The sequence below is a fragment of the Neofelis nebulosa genome, chromosome 14 (assembly GCF_028018385.1).
Source record: "Neofelis nebulosa isolate mNeoNeb1 chromosome 14, mNeoNeb1.pri, whole genome shotgun sequence".
Lineage (NCBI taxonomy): Eukaryota > Metazoa > Chordata > Mammalia > Carnivora > Felidae > Neofelis > Neofelis nebulosa.
This window is the reverse complement of record NC_080795.1, coordinates 61,699,065-61,723,100: the sequence shown is the minus strand read 5'-3', so window position 1 is coordinate 61,723,100 and position 24,036 is coordinate 61,699,065. Positions and strand designations below refer to the sequence as shown.

Here is a 24,036-nt window from a genome sequence, read left to right as displayed (position 1 = left end):
ATGCCGTAGAAGAGTAAGACCTCAAGGTATGGAGAAAATATAGGTTCACATTTTTTTGGTAAATATCTTAATATTCTAATTTTGGAATGTAGATTACCTATTGACACTAGTAAGAATTTTTGAAAAAAAAAAAAGGTGTGAATCATCAATGCATACATTTACTGACATAAATATCTTAGTGCCTAATTTAATCCTGTGTGAAGATATAAACTGAAAAGGTATTAAATAAATTTAACTCTAATTCTTTAAGTTAAGAAAAAAAGATGTGAAAGAATTCAAGATTCCTATCATGTAAAATATATATGCATCCCAAGTAGCTTTCCGTTTATGCTTAAAAAAATAAGTCCTTGGTCCACAATGTTTTATAGGAATAGAAACAATTTTAAGGCATCCAGTTATGTTGGACAAATTTAGGAGCACTCAGGATAACAAACTCTATGAGCTGTAGGGCAAGCACACATTTTAAGGCTGAAAGACTCCTCGATCTAGCTTAAACTTCCTTGGGAATTTAAGGAAATAAAATGAATTACTCAAACTGGAACTACATCAAAATGTCAAGTTAACACATTTTGGCTTGTAATGGTGCCAAGGGATCTAATGTTTGAATGATCAGGGCCTTAGGTTTCCCATTCATTTTAAAGATAATTTTATTACCATGATGCTGGAGTTTTCATTTTATTTTATTTTTTCCTTAGCTCTTTATCTTTGCTTCTACCCAGGCTAGACTAACCAAGGTCTGACAATATCACACTGTCCTTAATTAGAGCAGCTATAAAGGAAGATGTCAACATAGAAGTCCACAAATTCAGAAAACATTTTAAGTTTTCTCATGATCGTGAATAATCCATTTGATTTTCTGTAAACTCTTCTTGGGTTTTTGAGAGTTGCTTCACTCATTATTTAAGGTAGTGGTAGAACGAAGGAAGAGCAGGCATCAGTGGACTGTGTTTGCTGTTGTTTGTTTTTCTTGCAAATTTTCCGAATTGGTGCCCCTTCACCCCCCCTCCCCCCCATATTTGTTCCCCACTCAATGACTTTTCTATGACTCTCACACTCAATTCCTGGCTACAGAGATGGGCTCATAACCTGGGTCAGTCTAATCATGGTACCCACATATGCAACAGTTGGTCCAAAGGTTGGTTATATGGCTCCAAGCTGTGCTAATCAGGGTCCACTAGAGTTCTCCACTTAGAGAAGTAGCCCAGCCTTGGGGGTCAGGGTACAAACATGTGAAGATGGAGAACCATCTTTCCATTTGGAGAAAGCCTACCTGCCGTAGAAAGAATGGAGCAGAGAGCCAGCAGAAATTACAGAGGCACCAAGAACCCTGGGGCATTGAATCTGGGCTCTAATTCTTGAAGCCTGAGTTCCTGCAGATTTTTTTTTTTTTTCCACACAGAAACTAATAAATCCCTTTTGGCCCAAGCCATCTTGAATTGGGTTTCTTACATTTGCAACTAAAATTCTAACACAGATCAACAAATGCCACCTATCCTTTTGTAGACAAGAAAACTGAGATTAATGTGCCCAGGGCCATCTATCACAACTGAACTGCCCTCCTGGCTCTTTGGTCTACCTATTGGCTTACTGTCCCTCAAGAAAAAGCTAGAACTTTCAGGATTAGTGGGGTCTGTGTGTTTAATAACCCCCAACCCATTCATAATTGGTCCCAAGTAGATCTGTGCATAACTGGATAAACCGGCATCAGTTCTGAGGGCTGAAAGCACACTCCCCGAATTTGGGCCACAGTTCTGTAGCTCAGTGTAGCTACACTGAGTTTTGCTCCACAGTAGAGCTACTGTCTATAGAACCAAGGCCCTAAAGACATGATTTCCACATTCGTTCCAAGAGCTGAGTTTGTGGCACCTTGAATGATACAAGGAATTGAGTGTGAAGGTTTAAACAGTTTAAAACAATTTTTATAGGGGTGCCTGAGTGGCTCCGTCAGTTAAACATCTGACTTGATTTTGGCTCAGGTCCTGATCTCATGGTTTCTAGGATCAAGCCCTGTGTTGGGCTCTGTGTTGACAGCACTGAACCTACTTGGGATTCTCTCTCTCCCTCTCTGCCCCTCCCCCCCACCCCGCGCGCACGCACACACACACAGTCTCTCAAAAATAAACATTAAAAAAACACTATTTTTATAACTGTTTATTAGTCAATACTCGAACACTAAATTTGCAATCATGATCAGCAATCTACCATGCAAAGGATGTATTTATTATTAGTAAACATCTGTAAAAACCTTGCATGTCCAATTGGTGATAGGCTAAATAAAATATATTACCCTTAGATACTACAGATTTCTGAGGTAGTTTGAATTATTGGTCCTAGTTCTTGTCCTTGTCCTAGCTTCATATGCCTTTACTTCTGCTTGAAACTGCAGTGCTTCCCAGTGTGGGCAGTTAACTCCCCATCTAACATTGGGCTTGCTCAGGAGAACTGCTTTGATAAGTGTAAGTTAGAGGGTCTGGAGAGGCCCACACACGGTTAGGCTTGTCTTCTTGTGCGTCTGCCACTTGGTATAGGTGGGAGTTTATAGAACTTAAAATGAAATGTCACCTATTTTTTGAATAGGCAGTATTTGCATGATATAAAATTTCAAAGGAACCAAGGGGTACACAGTGAAAAGTAAGCATCTTCCTCAACTGTCCAGATTCCCTCCCCAGAGGAAGCTTGTGTAACCTTCCAGAGAAACTTGATCCATATACAAGAGAAGTTGAGTAGCAGTATTACTGAGTCAGAAGCAAGTAAGATAGATAGGGGCTTCTGGATTAGTCCGAGAATCTGAATCTCTTATTTGAGAGTACACTATAATCTGAGAGATGTGCTCCTGTAGGCAGACCTATGAAGGACTTCGTGTGGACTGACCACCAATCTATAGAAGCACTTGTCACATAGAGCTATCTCATTTAAAACTCCTAAAAATTTACTGTTTCCAAAAGGCCCTCAAGATTACTTTAGGCTATATCTGAAGAATGAGGTAGGGTGTTGCCTCTTGGGCTATAGCAGGTAGCAAATAAGCACATAGTTGTGATTTCAATTTGTGCCAGACTCAAATTATTTGGTTCTCTCTGGTTAGACATAGATCATTCCATGTAAGACCCAACACTTAAAGCACACATTAAAAGTAATTTTCATCAATTTACAGCAATATACAAGTTAATTATTTCCTCATTTTAACCTGTTTGGGAGGGGCATCTGGGTGGCTCAGTCAGTTGAGCATCTGATTTAGGCTCGCTCAGGTCACGATCTCACAGTTTGTGGGTTCAAGACCCATGTCAGGCTCTGTGCTGACAGCTCAGAGCCTGGAACCTGCTTCAGATTCTGTGTCTCCCTCTCTCTCTGCTCCTCCCCCATTCGTGTTCTCTCTCTCTCTAAAATAAACATTAAAACATTTAAAAAAAATTAACTTGAGACTCGAAAAAAAATTAAGCTGAAATGGTGACTTACAAGTTTAATTAGTTTGTACTACAGATAAGACAGTACTTGATATTTCCATATGCAAAAATGTTTAAACCTTTACTCCTAAAAGGGTAATAAAATGAGCAAAACCACCACTGATCAAGTTGAAAATTTATTTACAAAACTTATTTTGCTTAAAAAACTCCTGAAGATTAACCAAAACATAAACCCTATCAAAGTTTATTACAATAATTATTCACAGAATCAATAGCTTAAAAAAAAACTGCCAATGAATACTTTAATGTAAAACCGCAATGTAAAAATAGGAACTTTAATTCTAGTGAGTAGAATAAAAGCAGATAAATAATCTTCTTCAAAGGGAAAAAATACTTGAGGGAAAAAAACAGCATAACGTGTAAAGCAGGAAATTTAAATATCAGTTTAGTTCCGCATTGCCAACATGGCATTTATATCCCAGATGAGATTTCGTAATTGATCCATAATTTGCTTCAGCTGTTGATTCTTCTGTTTGAGTTTCTGTAGAAACAAAAGAATTTATCAAAAATGTTTCATGAATTATAGACCATGAAGTGAGAAGATTAACATGTCAAAAGTTAGAACTCTAATGACCCAGACAGAAATAAGCTTAAATACTTCCTTCATGCAGAAAAGGTCTCTATCTTTTCTGGCCACATATATTCTCTGAAAGGCATAATGAATTCTAATTCAGCCCACAGAGGCCTCTGGTTCCACCCCTGTGCCTCCCTTTCTGCCTCCATTCCCCATCAAGAAACTAAGCTAAACGTTTAATTGTTATAAAACCTAAGATACAGGTTTTCTAAGATGCAGTGTAGCCTAATGTCAAGAGTATAACCTCTAGAGCCAGAATCTCTTGGGTTCATGCTCCTCTCCTTCACTAACTAAATATATGACGTTGGCCCAATTACTTAAACTCTCTGTGCCTCAGTTTCCACATCAGTAGAACAGGGATAAATTTGAACCTACCTCCTAAGAGTTATTATGAGGATTAAAAGATTTGATTCACATAAATGTTAAAATTAGGGCTGGCATATAAGTAAGCACTCAACAAATGTTCCTCGTAGGCACTGAACATAAAAAACCGTGAATACAGGAAATAAAGTTTAATGCAAATACAATGCCTGATGCAACTGGTCTTTGAAAAATGTGGCAGAAGCCACTCCTTGCCCACAGCAGGAAGTGCAATCTGCTTCTGCTTCTGAAAACTGAAGACCAATTGGCACAGTCTCTGATGTAATCTTGTTCACAGCTAAGATCTGCAGGATGCCCTCCCTGAACGCACACAGCTCTGAATCTCCATATCTGGGTTTCTACCAGACCACGGTTTATAAACTTGTCTGTAAGCACTTCCTTCAAATCCCATGTGGCAAATGTCTGCTGAGGTAAAACAAAATAGAGAACTTCTGGTCAAAGTACTTACTAGTTATTATAATAATAATCATTACTATTCAGTGACCTTTTAGAACCTTACATTAGGAAATAATATCTTTAATTAGATAATTTTAAAGCTACTATATTAAAATACCTCCAGATAAAGCAGTACATTCATTATAAAGAGGTCTAAAAATCTTAATTTTGATTTCATTAAAAAGCAAACTAGGATTAAGTTATCCTATTTTATCTAGAGTCAGAGAGCAGGAAGAAGCTAAAAGGGAGGAACAGGAAACTCTTACTGGAAAACAGAAAACAATGCACATAGATTTGAATGTTTAATATTAAATTTAATTCACATTTGAGGAGAGAACACAACACAGATAAAAACAGGATATACAGTACACAGGGCATGTGTACAGTATGCAGTCTCATGAAGCTCACGTTAACACTGTTTTTGGGAAAAAGATACTGTTAGTATTTTAGCTACTCAGTCTCCTTAGCTTTCAGATTGGCTCATCTTCTAGTTCTGTTGTCACAAGTATGTGGCAGTTATTGAAGCAACTGTGCATAGAATCTAATCAAATGGACCCAGATAATTGGGTGGAATGATGGGTGACGAGATGGCGGGTACCAGGCCCGTAAAGTATTTTCCATCCTAGAGATCAAGAAACAGGTACTTTTGCCGGCCATCAAGGGGATCAGCAAGCAGAGGGACACAGGAGTAAAGGTGCTCTACTGTATACTGGGAGGTGGGGGGGAAACCTCAGGCCCAGTTCTAACTTTGCCCCTAACTTGATATTTCATCTCAGAAAAATTCCTCCTCAGTTTTCTTATGAGATGGCGTCCTAGAATGGACGAGGACCCTGCCAGTTCTATCTGTACACCCATATCTGGGAGCACAGTCAGTTACATAGACACCTGTGATGAAAGCCAGTGAGTTTAGTTGAGTGAACTAATTGCTGGCTTCAAAATGGTTCAGAGTCCGCTGCCATCCCCACTGAGCCATTGCTCACTCCCCCAGCCATGAGAGGCTGCCATTCCCACAACTCCCCTCTCTAATTTTTCAGGGACAGTGCAAAAGAGCTAGTGAGTAAGAATAAAAGGAACAGAAAGAAGGCAAGTTGATATTAAAAAAAAAAAAAAAACTCATTTGAATTAGTACCTTCTGACATATCTTGAATATGATTACTTTTAAAAGTTTCAGAACTTTTCTTTGGAATGGAATTCTGAGCCTGTAACACATTCTGTTCTGTATTTACTGAGGATATGTTATGTACAAAGCTCCAGGTCAGGCATTGTAAAGGGAGAAAAATGAATAAGGAATAGTTTCTGCCTTGAAGAAATCCTGCATCAAGGAGGAAGAAAATAATGTCCAAGTGACTAGGCTGGTAGCCTGGGAAGGCAGAGGCTGTGTGACCCCAGAAGACAGAGACCCTACTTCTGACTGGTGGGGCAGCAAACAAGGGGTCCAGAAAACTGGTAGTGAGCAGAGTATTAGGAGGAGGAACTTGGGCTTGGTAGTAGGGGCCCATTAAAGTTCTGGAAGAAAAAATATGGTTAAAACTTGAATGAAAAAGGTTAACTAGACAGATGTGGGAGATGGATTCTCCTGAATAATTTCAATGGTGACAAATCTGTGCCCATGGAAAAGAAGAAAGAGGAACGATTTAAATTTTAAAAACAACTGAAAACCATTCAAAGGCCAAGCTTGGTGAAACAAGCTCAGTGATCAAATTTTCAGTATAAATTAAGGAGTAACTGGAAGTAATAAAATTATATTCTTGAGTCGTTAAAAATACACTTTAAAATCAATATCAAAACAGGTCCAATGGCTCCCACAGTGGGTGCATCACTGGCATAAATGCGTAACTTAGCAGTAAGACTACTTTCAAAGAATATTCCTTTGGAAATACAAATTCTTTTTTTTTTTTTTTTTTAAAGTTTATTCATTTTTGAGAGAAAGAGATAGAGCATGAGCAGTGGAGGGGCAGAAAGAGAGAGGGAGACACAGAATCCGAAGCAGGCTCCAGGCTCCGAGCTGTCAGCACAGAGCCCGACGCAGGGCTTGAACTCACAAACCACGAGATCATGACCTGAGCCAAAGTCAGACGCTTAACCGACTGAGCCACCCAGGTGCCCCTGGAAATACAAATTCTAATGTACTTGTCTAAAAAAATTTTGCCTCATTCTTCAAAAATGGGCCCAGATAACTGGGTGAAATGATGGATGACTTAAGAAATAAAGAGAACTAAAAAAATGTAGGGTTTTCTCAAGGTAATATTCAACTCTAGGTAACTGTAATTAAAAAAATATATATGGTATATTTTAAGGCACTTGGAAAATTTTTCTCAAAGATGCCACAAAGTTTTAAATTAAAAATAATTAGCAAAGAAAAATATCTAGAGCCAAAACACATCATGAAACTATCAACAGCAAAGCTGACAGTTATGCTTATGAGTGGTTAAACTGTAAATAAATTTTCATGACATGATACAGGATTTAATATATACAGTCTTGCCCGGATTGATTTTAACAGAGGTTGACAGCTGCTATTATCAAAATCCATCAGCTGTGCCTAACTTGTTACATTAACAGGTGAATGTGTAAGTAGAGCAGACACTTAAAAATATGTTTATGTTAAGTCATACCATGTAATTTAATATTCACATAAAGGTTGTGACCACTGGTCAAAAAATGCTTTAATTTCTAAATGCATGGACTCAATGATATGTCAACCCTGTAAAAACTACCCACTCTTTCATTTTTCCATCAATAAAATAGTTTAAGCAAAATAGAACTCATTCTGATGTCCTTAAAACATACAGTCTCAAACAGGTGTTCAGTCTTTACTTGGGTTATTAGGGATTATGGAGTCTAGAATGCACAAAGAGAAAATAAAAAGTATTTAAATAAGCCAAACATCTGACTATTGAAACTAGACCATCCTGTCATCTCATGATTTATATCAAACACTAATTATAAAATTTTGTGTCGCCAAATTTCATGGCCCATGGTAGGTACTGGTGGTATATACATTGTTAGAAGCCAGGCAGACCATATATTAAATAGTAAACATACCAGTAATGTGGTGTTCTGTACAATTTTAAGTACACAAAGATATAGTAGTATTTTGAAAATGACTGAATGAGAGTTCACTGAGGGGTACATAAAGCTTATTTTACATAGCTTATTTACAGTAAAAGGAAAATATACATTGTAATTAATTTTGAATAATTTTAATTGAATGCCAAGAATATTTTATTACTGATTAGGTCCATAAAGCAACTTAATCATTTAATATAAGCAAATACCAATGTATTAAAAATATGATCTGGTATATATTTATGTTTTTATTTAAGTTCCAGTTATTTTTGTAAATCTCTGTCACAACAAATGGGTACATGAAAGGGTGCTGCTTTGCTTCCATTAGAGTCTTCTGTCCTCAGAGAAGACACCTAACCACTTGCATGAAATATGCATGGTGCCAGGCAACACATCTGACTGATTCGTGGCAGAAACTCCACACTTAGAATGACGGCTGGCACAGAGCAGGGACCAAAATATAGGAGTATTTTAATATTCAATAAAAAACCCCAAAAAGCTAAAGAAAAATCTTTCTAAATCCTAGAGGAGAAAAAATAAACAAAAATTCCCTAGCAATCATTTTGAAGCTTGTTCTGTTTCTGTTTTCCAGTTAAATCTGGTATGTTGGTATTTCAAAACAAAAAGAGATACAGCCATTATTAAAAATTATTCATTTTAGTAGTCTAAGATAAATTACTTTGATGTGTGTTACTAGCTAAGATTGCTGTGAACCTTAAGCTCTACTACTATCACCTAATAATAAAAATTTTACATAACAGCAAAGAGAATAGATAAAAATAATAGACAAAAGGCATGTAAAATTTTAAGTTTATGAATATAGTTTATAAGTAGTTGAAAAAACAAATCAAAGGATTTAAAGTATTTTTTAGTAGCATCTATATGATCACAAAATTAGATCAGGGCAACATTTTACCATCTGTAGGTAGCTATTAAAAAAAATTCTTTGGGGCACCCAGATGGCTTAGTCAATTAAGCATCCCACTTCAGTTCAGGTTGTGATCTTGCAGTTTGTGAGTTTGAGTCCCACATCAGGCTCTCTGCTGTCAGTGTAGAGCCTACTTCAGATCCTCTGTCCTCCACCCCTCACCTCACCCCTCCCCTGCTCGCTCTATTCTCTCTCTCAAAAATAAACATTTGAAAAAAAATTCTTAAAAAAAAATGACATTCTTCACAGAAACACTCAGGTGTGTGTGCCATCAAGGCAGAAAAATATATCCATTCATCACAAGCTTAGTGTTATAAAGATTTTCAATTACGGGAGCCTGGGTGGCTCAGTCAGTTAAACGTCTGACTCTTGATTTTGGCTCAGGTCATGATCTTACAGTTTGTGAGTTCAAACCCCATGCCAGGCTTTGTGCTGATAGCACGGAGCCTGCTTGGGATTCTCTCTCTCCTTTTTGCTCCGCCCCTCCCCTGCTCGCTCTCTCTCTCAAAAATAAATAAACATTAAAAATTTTTTCAATTATACATTTTAATCTTGTGTTCTAGAAGCGAAGTATAAAGTTGAATGAAATTGGAAGAAAAGAATAAATAAAATAACGTTAGTAGCACTAATTATACGTAACTTTATTAATAGTCAAAATAGGTGTTACATTCAATTCACACATAATGTTTTATTTCAGGAATGAATTAAAACTTTCTTAGGTTAAAAAAATCCACTTTGCTTAGTTTTGGCTATTTTCTCTTCTGCCTTATTTTTTGGATTTCAGTTTGAGTTAACCAAATCTTAGTCGTCCCTCTGTTTACTGCCTTATTCTCCATTCCTGTTTCAAAATATAGTAACAGTTTCTAGGAAGTAAGAGAGAGTATGAGACCATCAAATGAGATTTCCCCTGCCACTCAAGACACTTTCCCCCTAAATTCTCCTTTAAAAAATAGCTCCTATAGAAATCTAGGGCTAAGCTTTAAATCTGTTCAATTAAAACATCTAAACAGATTCTTTCTTCTTTGTAATAACCTTCAATATGTTAACTAAAACAAGTTTTACCCCAAAGTTAGAAGCACTTAAAACAGCAAAATCAGCATTCAAATAATTTAATCAAAGAAAGAGTTCTTAAATGCCTTAAGTATAGATAGGAACACAAAACTTGAAATATGGGCTTTTATTCCATAAATAGACAAACCTTCAGAAATACTGTGTATCTATTTGTGTATTGAAATAAACCTGCTGCAGATAAACACTGTGGACTAAATACCTGTGCTTATCTCTTTTTCTCAAAGCCCTAATAAAATGGCAGGAGATAAATGAAAAAAGCTATAAACCCATGTGGAGAAAAATGATCGGAAAGGAAGCAGCAGCAGATACAAGGTGGTAAAGTTTAAGAGGACAAGTAGAAGGGGAGTGGTAAATGACTTAGGAGGAAACTATAGTACAGGTGGATGCAGGGACGATGCCACTGAGAGCAGGGAGACTGCTCCTCCATGGAGACTGGAGATGGGTGCCATGGAAACTGCACCAGGTGAGGCCTGGGGATGAAAACTGGAGGAACAGCTCAAAGAGCTCCAGGGACTACCAAGAGCCGAACGTGCTCACTCCCACTCCTTACAAACAGGTGACTGAGTATCCTCTCCCTGTGCCCTGTCCCACCTCTAAGGATCAGGAGGTTTGTTTTTTATGAAACTGAACCACAACAGCTGTGGATTTAGTCCTACCAGCCCAGCAGAATGCAAGAGGACAAGAGCATATCTATGTAGGACACTGGAAGATTCTTCTCTGAAGAAACTGAACAGACTTAAAAAAAAAAAAGCCTCAGAAAATGATTGTTGGGGATCCCCCAAAGAGAACACCTATCTTGACATGAAGTCCACTCACAAAGCCTATTATTAGCTTCCTAGAGCCTCATTCTTAAAATATAAATGGCTCATGAGTAAACATCAGATGTTCACCAGATCTTTTAGAGCCTCAATTTAGAAAGACAACAAAATGAAATAGATAGCAGTTGCAAACTCTTGACACATGACCTGGTTTTGTACGGCCTGTGAGCTAAGGATGGTTTTTATATCACAGCAAAGATCATGAATGTCTCACAAAGCCTAAAATATTTATTATCTGGTCCTTTAAAGTTTGCCAAACCCTATTTGAGAAGATTATGGAAGAATACCTTCAAATTTCTGAGGGAAATTAATTTACAACATAGAATTTTTATAGCCAGCCGAACTATCAAGTGGACAGCTATGGGAAGACTAAAACTTAAGTCCCTGCATTCGTTCTGAAGAAGCCACTGATATTTGAACCTAACCAACAAGGCAGTAAACCAAGAGAAAGGAAGACAGGAGACTGAGAGAACAGTGAAGCCAACAGAAGGGGTGAAGGAAGCCCCAGGACAATGCTAAACAGCAGGCCTAGACAGCATTCAATCCAGACCTTGCAAGATGATGGGAGGAATTGGGTAGGGGTGGGGGGAAAGAACCAATAAATTTCCTGATAATTTTGACTCTGTGGAAAGTTGGAAAACAGTACTGAGATGCTGCTACAGATGCATAAAGAACTAACCAAAAATTTAAAAAAATTACTTATTAACCTGGAGGCTAATTATTAACTCCAGATGGACAAAAAAATTGTTCAAGAAAAGGACACTAGTTTAATATGTGGCTAAGGAATAAACAATATTTATGTGCCTTAATAATACACAGAATATTTTCGGAGCCTCAATTATAACTGTATTGGAAACACTGGGGTAAGGAAAGTATGTAGGTGGGTCCATGAGAGGGAGAGACTGGAAGAAAGCTAAATCCTCAACTGGGGAAAGAAATTTTTTTATATATCTTATCCTTTGTATCAATCATATCCTTCTCTTAAAATTCACAAAATTCTTAAATCAATACCTAATAAGATTTTTTGGATTATATACTGTCAAAGTATTACTGTATTCCGATTATATAAAAGACCTTTTTAAAAAAATCAAGTGTTACTTCTAAGCCATCAAATTAGAAAAAAAAAAAGAAGAGGACCTCAGAGAAATGAAAAGTGAAATGAAACCTATATTAAGAAAGATTATATTTTAATTTACACAGCCTCCTTTTTTTCTCTAAAATACATAAAATCTTCTATGGTAGAGAACAAACTCTATGTCACACATAGTAGTCTGAAATCAAAGTTACCACTATAATGCTATTTTGTTTATGTGCATAATCCATTGTATTTTATTAAAAAAGGCTTATTCCAGGAAAAAGTAACAGAGCATATCTATTGTGAATTAATGCATAGATTATCAACAGAAACATGTAACACTTCTTTTTTTTTATTAAAAAAAAATTTTTTTTTAAGTGTTTATTTTTGAGACAATGCAAGACACTGAGTGCAAGCAGGGGAGGGGCAGGCAGAGGGAGATACAGAATCTGAAGCAGGCTCCAGGCTCTGAGCTGTCAGCCCAGAGCCCGACGTGGGGCTCGAACTCATGAACCGTGAGATCATGACCTGAGCCAAAGTCGGATGCTTAACTGACTGAGCCACTCGGGTGCCCCAAAACATATTTCTTAATAAATGAATGCCTCATATCTCTACCAAACACCATTTGTTCTTCAAAATATAAATTAAAAGTTCCTAATCACCTCCTCACCCCCTACAGATTTCCTACTGTATGTTCTTTATGCTCATTCATTACTATCAAATTTTCTTGAAATCTTCTTAATCTGTATTTCTCCTTTTATGAAAAAAATGAAAACTTTGTAAAATCCAGCTTTTTCCTTTCTCCTGGTTTTGATATACATTTTTCTCTTAATTTTCCAATATTTTGTTTTTCAGGTCTTATTTTCAACTCTGAAATTAATTTTGACATATGGCATAATGTAAAAGCTAGCTAACTTCCCCTAAAGCTTCTATTTTTAAAGAAAAATTTTCCAAACAATCCCTCTTCTGTCATAATAAATTCTCATATGTAATAGGAAGACTATTTTTTCTGGCTATTTTACTAATCTCATACCAGTATTTCACAATTTTTTTTTTTATAATATTCTCCATACTGTGTTTTAATTTTTGAAGCAAAGAGATCTGTTTCATTACTCTTTGAGAATTTTCCTTGATGTTTTAGTTTGTTTACAAGAAAAAATTCCAATTTGGATTTTATTTGGATTTGTTTTTTCATTGGTATTGCACTTAAAATCTTATTATTTTGTGTACTTTTAAGAGAATTCATACTCAATACTGGCATTTTTAGAATATTTATTGTCCACACAAGAACTTTATGTGTTCTTTTAATTATTCAAAACTTCATTATGTATTTTGTATTATAATTTATTTATTCTGAGAGAGAGAGAGAGAGAGAGAGAGCGAGCGCACAAGTGGAGGAAGGGAGGAGAGAGAGAGAACCCCAAGCAGACTATGTTCTGTCAGCGCACAGCCTGATGCAGGGTTCCATCTCCCAAGCCAAGAGATCATGACCTGAGCTGAGATCAAGAGTCCACTTACCCGACAGCCACCCAGGCACCCGTTTTTTATGTATCTTAACAAGTTTAGTCACATAAATCATTGAGGTAATTCCTAACTAAATATTTGTTGTTGCAAATGTGAATAGGATCTTACAATCCAATTACTTTATAGCAAGTGAGAAATCAAATAACTATGTCCTGGGTTAGGAGATTATAGGGAACGTGTTGCAAAAATTTCCTATTTGTGAATTTTTATCATTTGCTGCTCCAAATATGCCATAAGCTAGAAAGCAAGAATTCTGCCTAGAAAAGAAAAGAGTAAATGAGTTGTGACTGAATGCCCATGAAGTTTTTCTAAGAGCTTTATGGCATGAATTCTGCAATCTCTCTTTTGACTATTCAGGTGGCTTTTCTGCTTACCTTTTTAGTTCTTGGTTATACTCTTAACTAGGTTACATTTGCCACAGAAATGACTTCATGTAATTCTAGAATGCAAACTATGTCTTTGAGTTACACAGACACCCTTGTAATTTTTATCCATGATTGCAAAATATAAAATACATAGACTGATAACTCACCTTATTCACTTCAGCAATTTCTCGCCTCTCTTCACTAGCAAAACGAGGTGGGCCAGTGCGGTCCTCATTCTTTGAGCCATCTTCTTCCACATATGGAATCAGTTGCTGAGAATGAGAGACAAGAGTTAAAAGTTAAAAACATGATATGAAGTTTCCAATTACATGGGTATACAAAATGTCTCTGATTAAGGTTAGTTTGTATGCTTTTCTTTTAATGGTATATAAATAAATTTCAATTCAGGTGATAGCCTAAAATAACAGCATTAGAAGTTTATCATTTCAGTACCTTCTACACATTAGCTTTTCAGGTTTCTTTTGCAAAACAGCCCTTATAACATTACATTAACTGTTGCTTACAATTAAATAATACCCTATCCATTCAATCAGCAAATACTGAGTTCCCAGACACTGGGTGAGATACTACAAAAATAATGACAAGTAAGGTGTCCTGCCCCTAACAAATGTATAGTCCATTGAGATAGAACAGACTTTCTTTCATCTATACTAAAAAGAAAGGAACTTCATGGATGTGCATTATATAAATGTCATTTACTTTGCTATCTAGAACTTCAGCGTCTATGCAGATTTCTAGATGTCTTAACTGGTTGGGAGAAAGATATTTTGTAGGAGAAAAAATTATACAGCAATGAAACATCAGAATTAATAATGGAACATGTATGGTTTATGATAAGGTTTATTTGATGAAGGCCCTCATAAATGTGACAGAGACTTCAGGAATCATTTAGTCTTTTCCATCTTACATTAACAATGTAGGAACAGCCAGAGGTGAACACATGGTACAACCAGGAGTCATCTGGCCAAACTTCAAATTCTTGGGACAGATATAAACTTATCCACATCCACAACCACTCTGTCTTCCTTTCCTCTCCCAATGCAGAATTGTCCTCCCTCCTGAAGATGATTAATTTCTATTCCTGTGCTCTCATTTCTTCACCCTCCCCCGAGTCTCTCTCCCTACTGCTTTCTTGCTTTATAATCTAAACATGTCTAGTCTCTCTCATTTAAAGGCTTTTTTCCTTTCCTTTCCCCCAAACCCTTGATGCCAACCATCCTTCCATCTACTGTTTTTCTCTCTTTTTATCTAAGCGTTTTGAAGATGAATGTCTACTTGTTGGCTCCAGTTCCTTATTTCCCGTTTAATCTTCAACCCATTGCGATCTGATTTCTCATTGCTAACATCTCACCAAAGCTCTGCTCATATAGACCAATGATTTCCCTCTAGCAAAATCTACTGGAGAATTTTCATTCTCTGTTTCCCTTTGCTGCAGCATCTGACAATGTCGACCACATTTCTCATCTTTCTTCTGTATTTCTGACCACTTCTTTTCAGGCTGTTTTGCAGTTTATGCTTTTCTCTGTTCATCCTTTACATGCTGATCACTCAAAAAGGAAGCACTCAACACAAAAAATTGTCTTCTATATGTAGTGAGAACATCCAGACCTTCCCAGCTACTTGTGTTGGCAGAGACAGAACTTGTCAACAGGAAAGGACCACCTATAAAAATATCATATACCTAGTGAACTGAATATATCTATGACCCAAGATGAAGTTTAAGAAATATATTTTACAACTAAAGTGATTCCACTCAGCTAATCTAAATTAATAACGATGAAAACATAATCTTTCATCTGTAAAGGGCTTACATGAAAACTATTTTAAAAGGATTTTACAACACTATCTAAAATTCCTGCTAAAAAAATCATGTACTGATTTAATACAGACACCAGCAGTATTAATAAAAACTGCCATAGACCACTCTCTTCTCTAACAACAAAAGTTCACTATAAGCCTAGATGTTAAAATCTGTAAGGTATTAACATGAAAAGATAGTACTAATTCTATGCATACGTATCCTATTTTCATCTTCTCTAGTCAGAAGTAAAACCAATGTAATTCAAACTCTGGAAATACCGTGCAAATAGAGAGACAGGAAAACATTACAAATGTCCTGCATCTTATATCATCCTCCCTCTACCACTAACACTTGCCTCCACTGGAATGGGATCCATCCCTCCACAATTTTCATTGCATTTGTCATAGACCAATCTCAGCTTCCTGAAGAGAATAGAAAGTTGGCGAAGGTGATCCTGTAGCTTTGCCAGCCGGTCTTGATATGTTCCAGTATGGTATGTGACACCATTTGGCAGCTTATCGAACAAAACAAAAACAAGAAAAATATGAAGTAAGGACCATCGAGATTTTCTAGAAGCTGGCAGAACAGAAATATTTTCTTAAGCACTGCATAAAAGCAAACTGTTCCTCACAATCAAGTGCAAAATTTTAAGATTTGGAGAGTAATATTTGCTCATTTGTTAGCTCCTTGGCATACTGCTTCAGTGCTATAAAACAGCTCTGGAAAAAACTGCATGATAAGCGTCTCTGTCCAGCTGAAAAACTTTCCCCTCTAATATTTGAAGTATGTTAAAACTTTAAAAATGCCACGATTTTAATATTGCTTACTATTTAAAAAAGGCAGCAAGCTGCTGAACTTACCTTGGAAGTTAAATACAAAATGCAATTTAAACTGGGAAGTTAAAAACGAAAAAGCAAAAGAAAAGTACAAAATACAAAGTGAAGATCATGACTTTTCAGCAGAAGAAAGGAACAGTATACTGCTGCTATTGCAAAATGATCTCAAAATAACTAAAAGATCATTAAGATGCTCAAGGCATGCACTAAAGCATAAAGCTGTCACCAAAAGTTTTACTTTAAAAAGAAATCAACAGGAGAGAGAGATGCAAATCAATCTATACTTGAGGATCATTAATAAATTATTGCAAGTAACTGCTATGATCACAGCTGTGTCTTGGATGCTTATATATTTTTAATTCAGGACTTTTATCAAAAGAAGCCAAAAAAGTATGTATTGAAATGGTAAAATCACAGACATATGGAAATTGACTATTATTTAGAACTTATAAATAAATGCACCTTTTGTGCATTGCTGAACCTCATGAACAAGCTCTTCCTTTCTTTGTACATCAAAATACTCTGTACAGTATTTTATTTCCACAATTTGATGTGTGAAATCATCCTAACATTTGAATTAACAATACTTGTACCATGTTTTCTAGTATATGAGGTGCTTTGATTGTAAGCATTCACTCATACACTTATCTTGGGGATTGAAATGACTTAAAACCAAGACACTAACTACTACCCGATAGATAAGATTAGCTAGTCTTTCTAAACCTCAGTTTACTCTTTTTTTCTAAACAGATGAGGTAGGAATAAAAAAAAAAAATGCATAGGACAGTACTTGGAGAAAAAAAGAAAACAGGATACTATCATTGCAAGTAGATAAAACCATAAATATGAAAAAAGGACTGGAAAGGCCTACAAGTAGTTGATAACAACATGTAATAGGAAGTCATCTTGAATAATTACTTCTTTTCTATCATTTCTCAATTTCCTGCAATATTATGATTTATAAGTTAAGGAGATGGATCTTCTGAAATTATCTGAAATGAGTTATTAGGATTTTCAGCAATTTTTTTTTAATGTTTATTTTGAGAGTGTGTGAGTGAGCGCAAGGTAGAAGCAGAGAAAGAGGGAGAGAGAATCCCATGGGGCGCTCAATCCCTTAGCCCTGGTATCATGATCTGAGTCAAAATCAAGAGTTGGACGCTCAACCGACTGAGCTACCCAGACGTCCCAATTTTCAAAAATTCTCAAGCATTTCAACACTCTGAGGACGATACCTCCAAGAAACGTGATAAAATATCAAAGGCTGAATCAGTCGAAACTTTTAAAGAAAAAAGGCATTACAAGTTCACCCCCAAAAAGGGCTTGAACTAAATACAATGTAGAGTTTGTCCAGAACCTTTAGTTAACAAACTTTCGTAATACTAACAAACCAGAGAACAGTCTCAGAGGCTCCCTGCTTTCCTGTTTGGGTGACAATAGGCGGTATAATGATTACATCTTGCATACGAAGCACTGTATCTTTACCTGTACCTTTATGTAGTAGGTTTAGTACTTGGCCCATATTTTCTACTTTGTGAAGACTGTAAGTTATTCACATTTATATCCCTGTGTTTAGTATAGTGCATACCCACAAAAGGTTTTAGAGTACAGTCTGAATTATTTTACTTCAATGAATTATTTTATCCATATATCTGTACTTAAAATTCACTAAGAAGTGTGTGTTATGTAAAAGAAGTAAATCCTTTCATAAAGAAAAACAAAATCCTTTTGAAATGCAAAGAGTCCCCCTCTTCAAGTATACCCACTTAACCAAGTCTGGGTATTAGTTTTCATAGACAGCATTAGATTCTCAAAGAAGGGAAGATTTAATTTCTCCAAAAAATTCTTTCACACTTTTCATGTGTCAGACAGTATTCTAAAAGCTAAGGTACAGTAGTGAACATAGGAGGCAAGGTTTCCTCTACCACAGAATATAAGTTGTAATAGTGCTTAAGATCTTTTGGTATATATCCGTAAGGTACACGTTTAGCTGAAAAGCTCATCAATAACCATCTCACTCTTAAATACTGAGGAAGATCTGTAAATATATGATCACATCCCTGGACACTAAAAAGGCGTTCAATTAAATTCAACATTCATTCTTAAATATAAAACAGTAAAAATTTCCCAGCACTATAAAATACATGTATCTTGGTTAAAAACTCAGCAGCATGATTAATGTAGAAACATTAAAAGCATCCTCACTGAAGTCAGGAACAGAACAGGATGTTTATTAAGACCACTAATACAAATAGTGAACACTATTCTGGAGGCCCTGGCCAAAGCAATTAGAAAAATAGAAAAAGTTGAAACATTAAAAAGGAAGTGGTCTAATCATCACTATATATGGATAAGATATAAATGATAAAGTGCTACTCTCAACAAAGGTAGTCAAGAAAGAGATGGGCACAAAACTAATATAGAGAAAATAGCTTTGCTTTCATTTATGAAAACAAATGAAAATGAGAAAGGAAAAAGACCCCACTTAACAATAGCAACAATAAAGATAAAATATCCAGGAACAGACTTTAAAATTTTCAAGATAAAGAAGAAAACTTAAATAGTTCACAGGACAAAATAAAAGGTATTTGTGCTCTTGGTTAGTAAGATTCAACATCACATTGATGTAAGGTCTCTCTAGGTTAAATCAACCTAATAAAATGCTAGCAGGTTTTTCTCAGAACTAATCAAGCTATTCTAAAGTACATGTGGAAAAATAAACAAGGATAGCCATGGCAATTTTGGAAATAAGATAAACAGATTATAGAGTCACAATAAATGTAAGAAAATTTGGGATTACTACATAAATGACAGGCAACCAAATGTAATAGAGCATCCAGAAATAGATTCTTTTGTATGAAGTAGCATCTGAGATCGATAGAAGAGGAAAATGAATTATTCAACCTTTTGGAAAACAAAGGGCTGGGGCCATACCTCACACTTTATAGAAGGATAAATTCCATATGGTTTAAAGTTTTAGATATAAAAATGGAAACAAAACCCAGAAGTCTTCCTGAATTTGCAGTGGGAAAGTCCTTTCTAACTAGACCTAGAACCCAAAAGCCCTAAGAGACTGATAAATTCAACTACCTTAAAAAAATACATATGCAAAACTTCCATAATCAGAGCCAAAGGGCAAACAACAGACTAGGGGAAAAATACTTGCAAGTTCTATCACATAGACCAAGTTCTTCTAATATGTAAATAGCCAAATCTTATAAATTGAGGGAGAGGGTAAAAAAGACAAAAAAAAAAAACAAAAACAAAACCCACAAACTAAAAAACAAAAAAACACACACAAAAAAAACACAAAAAAGGGGGGGCAAATAATATGAACAAGCAGCTAGCAGAAAAGGAAATATGATTCATAAATGTATGAAGAGATGCTCAAACTCATTCCTCATTAAAACGAGAAGAAATATAGATTTTCATCTATCAGATGATCAAAGGTCCAAAAATATAACTCGCTATTAGAGCCCGGCTGTTGGTCTCGGTTAGCACATGGTAGCATAAGCTGGTACAATCGCCATGGAGGGCAATTCATCAAAATTTATCTAATTACAGAAGCACAGAGCCACTTCCAAGAATTCATCCTACAGGTATACTTGCACATTTATGCAGGAGGTTATTCACTGCAGCATAACAGTGAGAGATTAAAAGCAACCCAAATGCCTAGAGAATGGGATGAATAAATTACAGTCTTTCCATGAATTGTATTACTGTAAATACACCCTAAAAGGAAAAGGAGATATATTCTGTGCAGATATCAACAAATCCAAAATATACCAAATGAAAACAAGGTGCAAAGTGTTGTGTATAATATACTGTTATTTGTGCAAAAACAGGAAAAAATGAAAGAATAAATACACACATTGCTAAAATATGCAAAGAATATCTAGAGGGATACATAAGAATAATCATAAAAAGCATTAACATTTATTGCCTATGGAAAGGGGTTAGAGAGCCAGCAGACAGGGATGGGAGGGATACTGTCCATTTTAATGTCCTTTTTTTAATTTGTGAATTCTGAATATATTACATATTAAATATTTTTTTCATATTTAAAGGATAACAAAACCAAAGCAATATTTTCTTATGCAGGGAAGCTTAACCTGGGACCTAGCAATCCTTGAAGAAAATTCCCCCTCAAATTTTATTCAGAATATATAGATGTGCATTTTTCTGAGAAGAGAACCCATATTTTCCCATCAAATTCTTAAGGGGCTAGTGGAGACCTAATAACCACCTCTCTAAAAACACTTAGAAATAGGGTGTGTGAGTGGCTCAGTTGGATAGGCGTCCAACTTTGGCTCAGGTCATGATCTCACGGTTTGTGGGTTTGAGCCCCACGTCGGGCTCTGTGCTGACAGCTCAGAGCCTGGAGCTTGCTTCAGACTGTGTCTCCCTCTCTCTGCCCCTCTCCTGCTCGCACTCTGTCTCTCTTTCTCAAAAATAAACACTAAAAAAATTTAAAAAATAATAATCTCAGGAGTTTGTATTTATGGTGCTTCATCCTTCTGGATTAGTAATATGGAAGGTAATTTAAAAATTTTTAAGACTAAAAACTGTATTAATAATAATTAGGTTACATGTAGTCCTGTTTGTTCCACTTCTTCTTCCAGCTTTCTGGAAATGAAGGATCACATTCTTGCTGCTTCTTCTGCCAATTATGACAGGTCTCAAAGTCTTACATGAGTTAAACCCCAGAATTCACAATATAAGAGGCACAAAGAAATAACAACCATAGTCCCTTACAAATTGGTTTTGAATATATGTCTACATGTAATCTAGTTATTGATAATACTTTAAAAATATTTTTTTTAAGTTTGTTTATTTAGAGAGAGAGAGAGAGGCAGGGGGGAGGGGCAGAGAGAGAGGGAAAGAGAGATCATCTAAAGCAGGCTCCACACTGTCAGTGTAGAGCCGATGTGGGGCTTGAATTCACTAACTGTGAGACCATGACCTTTTGAAAGAGTTTGGTTTTTTTAGTGTAGGTCATGGGTGTGTATTATACCTCTGTTAATAATACAAAGTGTTTGACAGCAAGTTAGTATTATAAAGCAATTAGTAGGAAAAACTACCAGTTATGTGTGATGTTTGGTAAGTTCTTCTCTATTTAAGCCTCAGTTTCCTTAACTGTAACATAAGGATAAAAATACTTCTTAGAACCTTACAACAGTTTGTGTGAGCAAGGAAAATGCTTGATAAATGTTAGCTAGAAGATCTACTAGTCCTAATTCAGTACTTTGCATATAGTAGGTTAAAAATAAATATGTACGGGGCAGCTGGGTGGCTCGGTGGGTTGAGCGTCCGACTTCAGCTCAGGTCATGATCTCACGGTTCATGAGGCATCAGGCTCTGTGCTCACAGCTCAGAGCCTGGAGCCTACTTCGGATTCTGTGTCTCCCTCTCACTCTGCCTCTCTCCCACTCGTGTTCTGTCTTTCTCTGCCTCTCAAAAATAAAGAAACATAATAAAAAAATTTTTTAAATAAACATTTACTAAATTCTGAGAAATCACTTAACACTGTAATCATTTTAGATATTAATCTATTAATTTTTAAATAATTACCAGATTTCATATCTTCTCTTGGATTCCCTTTGTATTGTTTTTCACACTGGCCTATTGACATGGTTAAAACATTTTCTATGCACCTGGATTACTTGTACAGTATAGAACATTACTGAATTACAGTACATTATTGAAATCAGTTGTAAGAGTCTTAGACCTGGTTTCAAATTTACCCTATCACTGACTTGCTTTGCACAAGTCACTTCACCTCTCTACCAGAAGCCTCAAAAACAAGAATGACATCCACATGACATACCAGTAAGATAAGCAAGCGTTAAAATTAAGTAGTATGTGTTAGAACAACTGGATACCCAAATGCAAAAAAATATGCATTTGGATCCTTATTTATCATGATATCCAGGAAAATAATGTGCATTACAGACCTCCATGTAAAACCTAAAACTACAAAACTTCCAGAAGAAAACACAGGGGAAAATCTTTTTCACCTTGGATTAGGCAAAGATTGTTTTTGGTGTGACGTCAAAAGTAAAATCTGTAAAAGAACAAATTGATAAATTCGATTCTATCAAAATTTAAAATGTCTCTTCAAAAGGCAATGTGAGGAGAACGAAAAGCCACAGACTGGGAGAAGGCATCTGCAAAGCAAAAAGACATACAATAACAAGTGTTGTCAAGGATGAAGAGTAACTGGATCCCTCAAACACTGATGGTATTGTAAAAAAGTTTCTCAAAATGTTAATAGATATTTGCCCTATTATCCAACATTTCCACTCTAGGCATCTAACCACTTAAGAGAAATGAAACACGTGTTCACACAAACATTTGTTAGGTGAACATTCACAGTATTCTTCACAGCCAAAATGACTGTCAGCAGATGAACAGATACACAAACTGTCATATATTCATACAATGGGACACTACTCAGCAATCAAAAGGAATGTACTATTGATATATCCTGAGTCATAGAAGCCAGACCAAAAACAAAACAAAACAAAAAACGACATAGTGTATGATTCTATTTATATGAAACTCTAGAAAATACAAAGGAATATATGGTGCCAGAAAGCAAATCCAAAGTTGTCTGCGGATGTAAGGCCAGAGTAAAGACTTAAACGAGGCATGAGGAAAACTTTTTGGGGTGGTGGATAATGGTTTCCTAAGTATATACACATGCCAAAACTTTAAATAAATGCATTTTATTGTATGTCAGTTATACCAAAATAAAAATGTTTAACAAAACTGGGTAGCAGAATCTGAATTCTTCAGCTCCTTAGGCCCTTTGTATTTTGTCTGAAAATGAGATGAAAGTTAAGCCAGTCTAGTGAGGTTAACAGAGTGAGAGACCCACCGTTACCCTTAAAGGTACAAGAGTTTGCCTAATAAGTAGAGAATCCGGTGGAATCTAGAAAATGAGGCTTCAATCTTCCAGAAGTCCTATCTGGAAAACATCACCATTACATCGCAGAATCCTGGGGACAAGCACATCTTTGGGGAATGCTTCTGAATACAAATGGGGCGACCCTATACTTGAGGTTTGCCCAGGGCAGCCCCGTTAACGCCCAGCGGCCTCGCGTAACGACTAAGCCAGCGCCCCTCTCCTCCAAGAAGCATCCGCTCTCTCCACGCGCGGCCCGGAGCGCGCCCACCCTCCTTCCCACCTGCATGTTCCTTAGGAGCTGGAAGATCTCCATGGTGCGGTACACGATGTCCTGCACGGTCTCCTGCCCGATCCGGCAAAGCGATGCCGTGTTGACCTCCCGGGCGGCCTGCTGAGCCTGGGGCCCGCCGAAGGGCCCTGGCGCCATCCCCGACGCCGCCAACGGAGGGGTGGACATGGCGAGGCTGCGGCCTCAGGCCGATAGGGCCTGAGAGCAGGCGTCAGGGGTTCCCGTCTGCCTGGGGCTGAGCTGTTGCCGGCCTCTGCGGAAAGAGGCGCTGGTAAGACTACGGCGGCCCGATTTCAAAACAGCGGCTGGGACTTCCGCCCACCGCGACGTAACGCGTCATCTCAACGTCACGGGAACCGCCCGCTTGGTGGCCTCCTGGGAACTTACCTCGGCCTAAAGCCGGCCGGGATTGGACCGGAAGCCCGGGTGGGGCGGGACGGAGGAGTTGAGCAGCCAATCATCGGCTGTACTCCAGCCAGAG

The 24,036-nt window shown here is 36.8% G+C and overlaps 1 protein-coding gene across 2 annotated transcripts; it reads right to left on the bottom strand.

Moving 5' to 3' along the window:
* Positions 1-3,564: 3,564 nt before the first annotated feature.
* Positions 3,565-23,886, bottom strand: MED30 (mediator complex subunit 30). Of its 2 annotated transcripts, XM_058698891.1 has the most exons (5): positions 23,547-23,886; positions 15,879-16,037; positions 13,869-13,973; positions 13,711-13,775; positions 3,565-3,942 (listed from the first exon to the last, which is right to left on the bottom strand). In XM_058698891.1, the coding sequence occupies exons 1-4, from the start codon at positions 23,721-23,723 to the stop codon at positions 13,743-13,745; spliced, it is 474 nt and encodes a 157-aa protein (XP_058554874.1). In that variant the 5' UTR covers positions 23,724-23,886; the 3' UTR covers positions 3,565-3,942; positions 13,711-13,742. The 2 variants fall into 2 exon arrangements, with proteins under 2 accessions (XP_058554874.1, XP_058554873.1); XM_058698890.1 differs by lacking the exon at positions 13,711-13,775 and having other exon boundaries at positions 23,547-23,883.
* Between the last annotated feature and the right edge of the window lie 150 nt (positions 23,887-24,036).